General features: G+C 38.0%; 1 protein-coding gene across 1 annotated transcript in view; it reads right to left on the bottom strand.

Moving 5' to 3' along the window:
• Nucleotides 1–9,617: 9,617 nt before the first annotated feature.
• The window catches only part of LOC107098110 (calcium-independent phospholipase A2-gamma-like), a 46,684-nt gene continuing 43,313 nt past the window's right edge, over nt 9,618–12,988 (bottom strand). The window contains exon 9 of the mRNA XM_015395580.1: nt 9,618–11,190. Within this exon, the coding sequence (XP_015251066.1) occupies nt 10,922–11,190 (269 nt within the window). The 3' untranslated portion in view covers nt 9,618–10,921. The remainder of the gene's footprint in view (nt 11,191–12,988) is intronic.

Raw genomic sequence — 12,988 nt, 5'->3', positions numbered from 1 at the left:
ATATTTCCAAAATTTTGTTTCTAAATAGGTGAATTACAATTTCTACCACTTTGTTCAGGGAATTAATTCGTTTTTTTTTTTTCTTATCTTTTTACATTTTATGTTTATTGTTTTGAGCAGCTCAGTGGAACAGTGGGTAGCACTGCTGTCTTGCAGCTACAAGGTTCTGGGTTCAAATTCCAGCCTGGGGTCTTTCTGCATTTAGTTTGCATGTTCTCCCTGAGCATGGGTGGGTTCTCTCTGGGTACTCCGGCTTCCTCCCACGGTCTAAAAACATGATTGTTAAGTTAATTGGCTTCTCTAAAGTCTCCTTAGATGTGTGTGCGTAAATGGTTGTTTGTCTCTGTGTTGCATTGTGATGGACTGGTGACCTGACCAAGGTGGACCCCGCCTCTCGCCCATAGACAGCTGGAGATAGGCACCCCATGTTTATTGTTTTATAATGTAATGATTTATTTGGATATCGTTTTATCCGTTTTTCCCTTGTGGTGTTAATCACCAGATCCCTGCACCCATTGCTGCTTCTTTGTGTTTGACTGATTCACATTTCTGAATTTCAAATATAAATCCATTAAAAATTCTTAATTTCGTGGTGAGACAGTGGTCCCTATTTGCATTTTCAATGTGATTTCTGCTTTCACTATAACCTTCCTACCACTACCTGACAGTATTTAGGTCCTCAGAATATCACAGACTGAGCATACAATAGATTTCTTTGCTAGTCGCAGTCTCTTCAGTGCTTTCATCTTACTTACAAAACTAGCATCATAAAGATACATTTCAGATTTTCATATCATTTTTTTAAAGTTTTTCTCAAAATATAGGACAGGGTGTCCTAAATAGAGAAAAATTATAATTGATATTTTAGTGGTCTTTTGATATTTTTTTTAGTCTGTGTTTTTGTTTTCCAAACTTTATAGTTAAAGAGAAAAGTGCATTAATACGTATCATTACAACATTCGATAGATTACATAAACTACTTCCTGAATTTTTTTTATTTGCAAACAGTTACAGTGTATATCTAATATAACCCCAGCTTGAACAATAAAAATATATTTTACAAAAATCATGAGAATGTGAAAACAACTTTGAAACCGCCAGTAGTGTGTAAAATCAAGCAAGTAAATGTATTTCTACTTGGAATGGACACGAGTTGGACAATACAGAGGAAAAGATCAACAGACAGAGTCAATCATTTAGAATATGTTCCAATGTAGTTATTTGTCACATTATAGTTCCTGTAGGCAATAAAAACATTTATGTCAGTATCAAACATATTTTTTCAGGACAAGATTTTTGTGTTTAAAATCTGATGATGTAATGTTTCAGGTGTAATGCTTCGAAAATTAACCTTGTATATCCAAATTCAGAATATCAAATTAGAACTTTGTGAAAAGGTCAAATACTGATGACACACTCTAATCAGCTAATTAACTCAAAACACCTGCAAAGGCCTTTAAATGGTTTCTCACAGCATCATTTTATAGGCTACACAATCAGGGGGAAGACTTCTGACTTGCCAGTTGTCCAAAGAACGAGCACTGACACCTTTCACAAGGAGGGCGAGACACTAAAGGTCATTACCAAGGAGGCTGAATGTTCACAGAGCTCTTTGTCCAATTTAATAGAGAAGCACAGGGAAGGAAAATACGTGGAAGAAAAAAGTGCACAAGCAATGGGGATAACAGCGCCCTGTCTCAAACAAGGCTCATTCAAAAATGTGGGCAAGGATCCTAAAGAGTGGATTGCAGCTGAAGTCAAAGCCTCAAGGACCACAATACACAGATGTATGCAAAGACATGGGCTTCAGCTGTCACAGCCTTGTGTCAGGTGTCAGGCCACTCTTAAAAACACACCGTGTCAGAGCTAGCCGCCTGGGCTGAAGACTAAAAGCACTAGCCTGCTGCTGGGTCGTCCAGTTACGTTCTCTAATGAAAGTAAATATTGAATTTTTTTTGGAATTCAAGGTCCCAGAGTCTGGAGGAAGAGAGAAAAGGCACAGAATTCATATTACTTGATTTCACTTTCCAACAGGACCTTGCACGCAAACAGTGCTAAAGCTACCAGTATCTGGTTTAAAAGGAACACAGTATCCCTGCATTTAATTGGCCTGCAAGCTTACCTGACCTTATCTCCATTGGGAATCTTCTGAGTATTGTGAAGAGGAAGATGGAACATGCTAGACCTAAAAAGGCTATTATAGTAATTTATAATCATCTAAATCAGTAAACATAAACACTTGAATTATATTATTCTCTGTGTTAGGATATTTATGATATTCTAATTATATAACCGGCACCTGTATATCCTCAAATGTAGTGTAATGTTTGTTGCAAGTGCAAATACCTTCATAAGAAATAAAGGTTTAAAATACAAATCTTGCCTGTAATTTTCCATAATATTACAATTTAATATGACCATATGTATATTTCTTTTTTTTTTTGTTACTCCTTACTCTAGATAATCCAGAGTGCTTGGAGGCGTCTCATAGGCATAGTATTCTTTTTTTCTGTAGCACCACATTTTCTCATTTCTGGTGCAGAAAATAACAGTAGATAACAGCAATGATTCAGTCTTTAGGTAAAGTATGCAAGCCCTTTGGGAAAGTCAAATAAACACTCATGATATCAAAGCACACAAAGTGTTGACTTTTTATTTCCTTTAAGTTTCATTTGTTTGTTTAGGTTTGAATTTGAAGAGGATCTAAGGATCTCCTTGGTGAGGTCTCAAAGCGAACTTTAGGAATCGCTGTTCTATTAAGTTTAGGTCTAGAAACTGAGATGGTCATTGAGTACCGTTGTACTCAGAAAAAAATTCTGTGTTTTTCTTTCAAGGATTTTTGCTGTTTTTTTTCGGTCATTATCAACAAGCCATTTAAAAACATTTTCTTGAAAAGATCATGCAATTTAACAATGTTTGCAAGACCTCTGGAAGGTAAAATGCTTAAAGCATAAATTAAGTTCTTGAATGTACAGAAGTGGGTGAGGTTATCTTTGTATTTCACTTTTTGTTGCAGCAAACCCATATGGAATATTTGTTGCAGAAAAGGTTTAATTTGTCTCATCTTACTCAAGCTTATCGTTCTGTTTAAATGGTATTTGACAAAACACAACAAAGCTTATATATATATTGAATTTGTGTTGTGTATGCTTGAATTTGTTGTGTGTATAAGTATATATATATTTTTGTTTGTTTGTTTTTTGGTTTTTCCTCATCTCTCAAACCTTACATTGCTAGTAATGTTAAATTAACTTTAAATAACAACAGTAATAATCATATAGACTCTGGAATCAGTCAGGTATTGTTAGATAGGGTCATGTGACCTAAAATGAAAATTTGCTCCTAGTTAAATCATCACCCAGAAAAAGCCATGCCGTCTTCTTTTACAGAACATACATTAAACTCCTCCATTATTTCAGACTCAGCACAGGGAACCATTAGCAGCCATGGCTTCAAACGGAGTCACAGAGCAAGTGACTCAGTTATTACTGTAAGGATAAGCCTGGTTTGGCATGGAAACAGGGTTTGCGGTTTGAGATGCCTTCCAGTAGCTGGTTGACTGAGATAAACAAATTAAGCCAAGATATGAAGCAAGAGGAGAAAGGGTTTGTGTTCTGGATGATTATTTATCTTGCAGCAAGCAAAGGGGGAGATAACAAGATGTCTTAAAGGCAATAAATTAGCTTCAAAAGGATCAACCTTTTTCCTCTCCCTCCCATTCTCTGACCCACAGTGCATGAGAGGACTCCACATGTGGACTGTTGCTCTGTTTTTATAGGAACTGTTTAATAATGACAGAAAACTGGATGAGAACAATTAGACCATAGTCAAATTGTAAAGCAAACCTTGGGGCTGTCTCTCATGTTTACCCTTTCATCACCATACTGAGAAATGTCGTAAATGTCCTTGACTCGGTTCTCAGTTTGCCCCCCAGATATCGGGACGTGTCTTGAATATCATTTAATAATAAGGCAGCCTCATAATGTTTCCTGAGTAAATTACCTCTAAAATACTCGGAGGGATTTCTTTGGTTCAAGGACTGCATTATGGAGATTAGGCACAAGGATTCTTCAAAATTGCATGCTGAATGGCAGGGTGGTGTCTGGAAATGCAAGAATCCATTTAGAGAAGATCCCATCTCCACCTTGGTGCATCGTCAATACTGGAGCTCATTATTGCAATGGATGCTTAAAGTCATCGGCTGAAGAAAATTAGACTCGATAAAGACATCTAAGCATCTATTGACACATTTTCTCCTTTCTGAGCTTTTCCTTCTGCGAGAACTCTATAAAGATACAAAGCTATAGATTGAATTAACTCTGATTAGAGGTGATTATTAAGATGTTTCATGGTGGTGTAGAACAAATACCTTTTCCCAGCTGTTTTCTTCTCCCTACTGACAAGTGACAAACTGCAAACACCTGTGATTGCCTTCCTTTGACAATGCGTGCATCACTCCTCCATTATGACCAGATTTGTAGAGTGAATTACATGAAGCCTCTTGGCTGCTCTGATTGATGCTCTCCTTGCTCAAAACCGTCTTTGTGAGTTTGTACTTCTGATATAGTCTTTCTATTTTCAGATGATGGGCTGAACTGTGCTAAGAGACGTGTTTGAAGCTTTGGATATTGTTTCCTCTCCTTTTGTTTTTCAGCTTTTGATTTTTCTGCTGTTTTTCTTAGTCTTCATGATGCTCTTACATCATACATCTGAGAACAGGTGAAATTGCATTTAGATGAAATTACACAGCTATAGAATCTATTTCTTACAGGATTTCTAAAAATCAATTATTTTAACTTGTTTTTTTATTTAGGATAACGGGTGGCATAAATCGATGCCCCTGGCCATTATTTTGATCTGTAAAAAATTATTAAGAAACATATAACCTGCCCTTGTTCTTCATGCGGATCTATCAAGAGGAAAACATAAAATCAGGTTGATTAAGGACAAAGATGAAAGAAAAAATCTTTACCTACGATGAACAGGTTTCCAAAGCACTGTAGGTTATGTTTTACTCTGGGGATAAAACCTTTAATATATGATCTCATTATCATTCTGGTTCTCTCCAAAACAAACTAAGTTGTAACAAGTTGAGTTTCTTTTCTGCAGTTAAACCTCAGCTGTGATTTAGGAGCCTCCACCCTGAGGATAGGCAGTTACATGAAAACAAAGGTGAGACAACGACTCCTTGACACGCAGATTCCTGGGCTTAAACTAAAAAGACATGTTGGTATTCGCAGAGTGGATGTTTTGCCAAAGGTGCAAAAGAAATTAAATTTGTGATGTGATTACTGCTGGGGGACAGATCAGCAGTCAAATCTGTTTACATCAGAGTGAAGATGCATTTCCGTTCACTGGGTGGGGTTTGGAATTACATTAGGAGTTCTTTATATCGAGTGGAGGCAGCCTTTAAAACCTAGATAACCGTGTTAACTACAGGGGGGCAATGACCTGACCAGAATCTATTGAATACAACTGGTGATTCTCTGCGATGGGTAGATTAATACATATTAATGGTAATAATGAAAGTAGGGACACATTTTGGTAGGAGTTCCTTTATTTAATGTTCTAGAAAGTTATTTAATGCTGAACTTGTTTTAAATCTAAGTAAAGCTGCAGGGATAAGTAAGATTTTAGTTACCGTAATTAAAACCTAAGGAATAGTATTTACCGATAATTGTCTTAAAAGAAAAGAGGATATTTGCTTTGCTGGTGAAAATTCACAGTCATCCAGGTCATAGTAATTCCAATAAAGTTAAAAAACAATCCATTGGACTTTGTTTCCAAGTTTGAAGACGTTTTGCTTCCCATCCAGGAAGCTTTTTCAATACAAAATGTCAGGAATGACGTTGAGTTTGAGGCTGTATTCAGTAGCTGAACAAAGCCTTGTTTTTGCTTAGAAAACATGCAAATTGAAGCGGACGAACGGGTCAACCCATTTGGAAGGGTGGTCGCTTTGCTTCAATTGAGTTAAACCCTTCCTGCTATAATCGCAACCCCAACCCCTTCACAGGGGAACAGAAGACCTCGCCTATTCAGCCAGGCCAACAATTCCCTTTAATGACACCCTTTTCAAAAACATAGACAGGTATTACTGGCTAACAAAAGAAGCCAACTGACCCCCATTCCAAAGGGGTGGACCTGTTCATCCATTTCTATTTGCATGCATGTTATCTAAGCAAAAACAAGGTTTTGTTGGGCTACTCTATAAAGCTCTGAAACTCAATGCTATTTCTGACATTTTGAATTGGAAAAAGCTTCCTGGATAGGAAGCAAAACGTCTTCAAACTTAGAAACAAAGTCAAGGGGAATGTTTTTTTTTTTGGTATTATATTTGCTTTTCAGTCTAATGGTGAAAGACAGGTTGGTGCAATTAATCAATTATTAAATGAGAAATTCCACAAATAAACCTTTACTGGGAAATCTTTAAGTATTTTCATTTATGGCATCTACTAGAACACAATCAGATAGTATCACTGTTGCCTTGTAACCAGAAGGTAGATTTGAATCCAAGCCTGGGTTCTTTCTGCTTGGATTTTGAATGTTCTCCCTGTGCATGCCTGGGTTCTCCCTGGGTACTCTAGCTTCAATGCATGGTCCAAAAACATCTCCACTCACTCTTGGATAGCTGTTTTTCCTGTTGGTTTTAGTTGTCCTGTGATGGACTGCTGATTTGTGCAGGGTGTGCCTGGCATCTCATCCCAAGCATACCCTGCAAGGAGGAGCAACAATAGATAATGGAAGGTATGATTGAAAGACACATTAAGCACTGCAGCCCATCCAGTTCATAATACCAATAACATCATACTTTGTTTTACTTGTTCTACAATAGCAGTGTTGTCTAAGACACAAACCAGCTATTTTCTCCCTGTGCTTTTCCCAAAATGCAGATACATTGGCGAGGGTTGTGTTAGGAGGTGGAACCGACGAAGAACTTGAGACAAAACAAATATGCAAATCACCAAAAAGACTGCCACACAGGATTGGTTGAAGCTGAGGCTGAACAGCAACCGCCTCTGGTGCTGTTTGCCAGGGAGGGAAGGAAGGAAATTGGACTGTGTATGCTGACTGGCGAGGAGGAGAGGAAAGCATGTCAGGAGGCAACAAGAGAAGAGGGAAGACAGGAGTGGAGAGGTTAGATAAGAGACTTTGATGCACCAACAAATTTAGGTAAAGGCAGAGAGCTGGCAGAGATGATGGAGAGAGGGAAGGTAAATCTACGTGTACAGGAGACCAGATGGAAGTGAACAAGGCCGGGAGCATCAGAGGCAGTTTTAAACTGCTACCATGGTACAGAAAGAAAGAGACTTTAGCCTCTAAATGACCAGTCCTGCACATGAAATATACCTAAAAATATTAAAGAACACTTACGACTATGGAGTGTTTTATAAAGTATGATGAAAAAAAGGACATAAAACCTTTTAATGAAATATATGAATGGAAACAAGGTGTTTTTGACAACAAGATGTACGGCATTATGATCTTAACAATTACATTTTACCAGCAGTGAGGAATGGGATAAACTGCAGGTTCTCTGCAACCCAAATGGGATGAAACTGATCTGGAAAATACTGCATTTTTGCTGTTTTTGTTCTATTTAAAAATTTGCTTAACATCTAATGAAGATTGTTACAAGAAAGAAAGAAAGATTAACATTAGCATGACATCTTATGATATTTATGAAGGTGTTGTTTTTAATAAAATATTTTTTCTGTCCTTATAGAACGTGCAATCGCTATTGTCATTTATATTTTTATATATCTGGCTGTGAACACTTTAAGTTCATTAAATTGGGTAAATGCTAAACAAATTTTGAGATTGTTAAAGGTAAATTTTCAACAGAAATATTTGCAATGTTTGTATCTGCTGGGCAGTTTTGAAATGGATTTTCTCACATCCTCTATTTTCATTATTGTGTTTTTGTAAATGTGACCATTAGAGGGGGGCTATGTTGGTGCGCAGTGTTGCGGGGTACGGTGGGGGAGTTTTCCATTTCTGGGTAAGGAAAGCCTTGCAGTCAACTAACTCCCCCTCACCTTTCTCCATGTCATGACAGGTATCTCAAGGAGGAGTGTGGAAATTACATTCCCCTGACAAAGCCCTGCTTCTGCAAAACACATTTGAGTTAAGGCAGGAAAAAAAACACACATACCTGAACCAGGAGCGATTGTAGTTTCATTTTAGACAAATCAGATTTAGCACTTTGAGCTGAAAAGGTGACGTTGTGTCACTCCAATAATTAGGCAGTTGTAGGTAGGCACACATTATGGAATTAATATCTATACTCCTTAGGTGATCCAAGAGCTGAGGGTGAAACTAGAGCTTTACTCAGATCCTAACTGGCTTATCTTTAAATAATAAGAGGAGGCGGGCGGCATTGTGGTTCAATGATAGGTTTTAATTACATTCTAAAAACAATAATTGCACTGGACCAACAACTGGACGGTAAAATAAAAACAATCAGGACAATATCTGTAGCCATCTTATTTAGGTCCCTCTGGGAGTGACTGTCAGACACACGGTGCTTGGTTTGGCTGTGGAAATGAACAACAGCTGTTTGTACAGCAGCAAACAGAAACCCCAACTTTCAACTGTGGCAAATGAGTAACAGAAACCAGTCCAAGAAAACCTTATGGGTTTTAATACAATTCTTGAGGTTCAACCTGCATCATTTCAGAAAAGCTTACAGTATGGGAGAGAGGAAGCTGCAACAAAGGCAGACAGAGTGAGAGAGGCATCAAAGAAAAGAGGGCAAGCTGAAAACAGCTCCACATGTAAGCAGAAGCAAACATGCAGGCAAAATAATGGGGTTTGAAACAGGCGAACTTTAAATACTCCAAAGTCAAAACAACACGATAGTTAAACCTCTTTTAGATCTCTGTTAAATAACATATCTGTGTGATTTACATCTCTATAGCATCTTATATTATATTAGAATCATATCTGTAACACCAGTAATACCTGAAGTGAGCCCTATTAACCTTTTACTGTGACTCACACTGTTCAACCAGAGCTGCATTGTAAAATGTGCAAAGTTTAATCATTTCAACTGAGAAAATGTTGACTCTCAAATCAACCCTGATTAGGTTATAAAAGACTTTACCACAGCGATCTTTAACAAATGTACAGTACGACATAACGTAATAATTAATTTGAGTAATTATAAAGAGATTTCTTTATTTACTGTTATAAACAAACACTATAAATACAGCTGCACGAAATATTCGGCTAATTCAAAAACCTCACTATTTTTACCCTGGTTGGCAATGGTTAGACTTTCCTGGTGGAAAGTAAAAATTACGATATTTTACCAAAAAGCGAATGCAACACAGGCTTTTAAAGGGGCTAACCATAACACTCCTCTGTGACGGATGTGTTAAATATGTAGGAATCTTCAAATTTAGTTAATTTCAGTCGGAGTAAAGTGATAACTATGAAAATGAAGTCAAAGGAAGCAGAGAGGATATTAAAATATCCAAACGAATGCCTCTTTCTAATAACAGCTTGCTAGACATATGTATCACTTCTCTAGGTTTGGACAAAAGCTACAGTCTGCCAAAGGAAGTGGCACTGGAACTGTTTTGGGTTGTTGTTTATTTTGACCTTACCGGTAATTTGCTGAGAAAGTGAGCTGCTCAGAAGAGGACTTCCTCAGATACCTGAATGGTTGAACGTGTTACAGCAGAGTTGATCAGTTCCATCCAAGCTTTCAGTTTCTGTCATAAGAACATGTTGTGCTTTGAAATCTAAGAGTTAAGGTGAGCGTCTACTTTTTCAACAGGAATAGAGAGACAGAGAAGAAGCTGTTCTATTAAGGCTTAATTCCTGATAAAAGATTATAAGCACAGTGGAAAATGTCAACCTCAAACCAATATCCCTTTGTTTTGAATTGGCAAATCCCTGTTGTACAGCAACTGCTCTGCAGCAGGAACACTTTGAAGCAACCTCTGCTGCTGGTTCACACATCATTAGTAGCTGCTCATAGCCGGAAGGACAAAAAATATTTAGAATGCCAGTAATTATACTTTTAAAAGAAAATTTGGAGTGAGCTAAAATTCAGAATTGGCAGATGAGAGCTTTAATAATATATATATTGAAAATCTCCAAATCTCAGACCTTACATTTTAATTTTAAGGAAAGTTGATGATTAAGTGGTGCTCACTTATGAAATCTTAGAATATCCAGAGTATATATTTAAATATATATATATATAATTTCTACGGCATCCATCCATCCATTTTATTTTTTTCTGACACGCTTAATTAAATTAAAGAATTAATTTAAATAGTGAGATGAAACTTACAGTAATGAAGCTCATCTATCCTTCTTCAAAAATGCAAAAGGGGCCATCAGTATGTTAAGGTTATTAAGAAATAAGACCCAAGAGGAGTAAAACTATCAAGCTTTTCTAATTTATATGCTTTAACTTGAACCAGGAGTTAGTTTTGATGCCAACTCTCTGCTTGCCTTGACTTCCTACCACTTGCGCTAATATTAGCAGGAGAGTCAACAGGCACAACGCCTCCAAATCAACAGTGTTACTTGGACTACCATTCAGGGAGATCCTCAAATTCCAAGTTTATAATAAAAAAATAAAAAAATCATGCTGAAATCGTTAATACACATAGTAACCAGATAAACGTCCTCTGCCAAAGTAGCTGGCAGTGAAAACTGCCTAAGTGGGAAGTGCCAAAGCTGTTGGCACATGAACAGTAGACGATCAGTCAAAGTGTTGGTGAACGCAGAAGGCGTTTGGCTTTAAAGATGCAGCTCACAAAGTGTTTTTTTCTTCTTTTTTTTAACAGCTTTTGGTCGGAAAAAAAAGACACTGACCATGCTACAGTAACCACGGTAACGTGACATAATTTAAATGTAGAACAAGGAGCGTGTTCGGGATGGGAAAAGTAATTTCTGTTTGTCTCTACAGCTTTGAGGTCAGACCGTTGTACATGTCAGCCCGGAGTCTCGCCCACTCTTTCACCCTCTGGACGGAGCTTTTCTCTCGGGTGAGGAGACGAGCAACCTTCTTCAGCTTTTCCTCATTCCTCTCCAGGTAACGGATGCCCTCAGCCTGCAGCATGTTGAGCTTCTCCAGCCGGCTTTCATCCATGGAGATTTCTTCATTAAGGAAGGGGTTGAAGCGGAAGTAGGTGTTGGGAGGGAGGAAAGCGTCCAGCATGGCGTGAACCTCTGGGGGACAGAAGCACACAGAATTAGCCCCTATTTAAGGCAGAAACCAATGAGCATACTTTCAACCCAGTAATAGCTTTAGTATGTGCAAACATTCAACAGCTGCGTTTGGAGAGAAAAGTACATGCAAAGCCAAATTCTGTCTGTCAGGACTGTGACAGTATTTAACGTGTCACTGAGTGAGCACTTGGAGCTGAAAGCCGGAGGTATGTCCAAAGGAAAACGTCTTACTCATCAGCCATAGCTGTCTCCATCTGCACTGCATGACTGCTTTTAAAATCAACAGCTTTTTTGTCCATACAAACAGGCAGCAGAAAAAAACATTGAAACTGTAAATAAAGCCTAATGGATCCAGAGCGATTCGAGTATTTATTTCTGTATGTGTTACCCCTGTAGGTCAGGAAGCTAGATTGACATTATGAAAGCTGCTCTGCTCTGAGGGTTCACAACATGGCAAAAGAGTTGCTGACGTTAAGTGTCAAAACCAATCAGTCTTAAAACGTTTAACTCTGAAAAAAAAAAAAAAAAAAACACTGCTTCATAGACTGTTGTTTTCAATCGAAGATAACCGGGCCTTGCTAGGATTTACCCACCCTGGTCAAGGCCTGGAAATCTCGAAATCTTCAACATTTTAAATAATGGCATTTTAAATAATAACACAGAAGTACAGCAATAATAATCAAGCATAACTTTCTGAATGTGACGGGCGCCGCCATTTTGATTAGCTTGATTCCCTCCTTCTTCGTCTTCTTCTTGTTTTTTATGGCAGTTGGCAAATAACTTTTGGTGCATTACTGTCACCAACTGCTTGATTTCCTCCTTCAATACTGGCAGTAATACCGCAGATCGTCACTAGGAGGCGAGGAGTCAAGGAACCGAGATAGCGTGATGTGTAAACGGTCGTCAGAACCGAGTTCGGCCTGGTTAACTGATCCGAGCTTTATGTATACATAAAAAAGCAAGTGTTGTAAATGTCCATCAGAAGACATTGATAGGGCCCTATAATTTCCGCGATCACAGAATCGTGGAATTGGCGAATTAACGCGGAATCTAGTGTAAACGCGGAATTTCTACACTTGAAATGAAATTCTGTTTTTGTGTGGGAGAAGAACGTACGTCGGGGGGAAATGCACACCGGGGGACGCAAATCTGGGCAACACAACCCCTCCCGCTCCATTATTACCGCTTACTCTCCCCCATCAAAACATTGAAAAAATGGCGAAGTGGCTCTCCACAGCTCCGCTTTCTGCATAAAAATTTGAGAAACACGATGCTAAGCCCTGAGTACAGAGCTGAGCAGTTCCCTTGTGACTTTTACGTGTCAGTGAAATAAATTTAAGGTCATTTCTATTTTATTTGTGTACATTTTAATCATTAACATTAAAAGCACTTTTTTTTTTACGACTGAAATAACAGTAAAGGGTAAAAAAACTGAATTTGCAAAAATTAAAACGGAAAAAACAGAATTTTCAAAAATTAAAACGGAAAAAACTGAATTTGGGAAAAAATAAAACGGAATTTGGGAAAAAATAAAACGGATTTTATAGGGCCCTACATGGATCATTCAGTTATTTTTGTATCCATGTTGTTTGGGGTTTGCGTCATTCCACATCTTCCACTGTGACTGCCTCAACTACAGATATGGTGCTGCGCTGCACAGCAAACAGGGCTCGACAGCGCTTTCTGCCAGAGTGGCGGTGCAAAGGTGTTTTATGTACATTTTATTTTATTTTTTTTTGTCGATACTAGGAACTGAAAGATCAATATTATATTGGGCAGTGGAAAATCACGATATATT

Source organism: Cyprinodon variegatus, unplaced genomic scaffold (assembly GCF_000732505.1).
Source record: "Cyprinodon variegatus isolate N-32 unplaced genomic scaffold, C_variegatus-1.0 Scaffold748, whole genome shotgun sequence".
In the NCBI taxonomy this organism is placed as follows: Eukaryota; Metazoa; Chordata; class Actinopteri; order Cyprinodontiformes; family Cyprinodontidae; genus Cyprinodon; species Cyprinodon variegatus.
The sequence above is the reverse complement of the archived record's forward strand: the minus strand, read 5'-3'. Positions and strand labels throughout refer to the sequence as shown.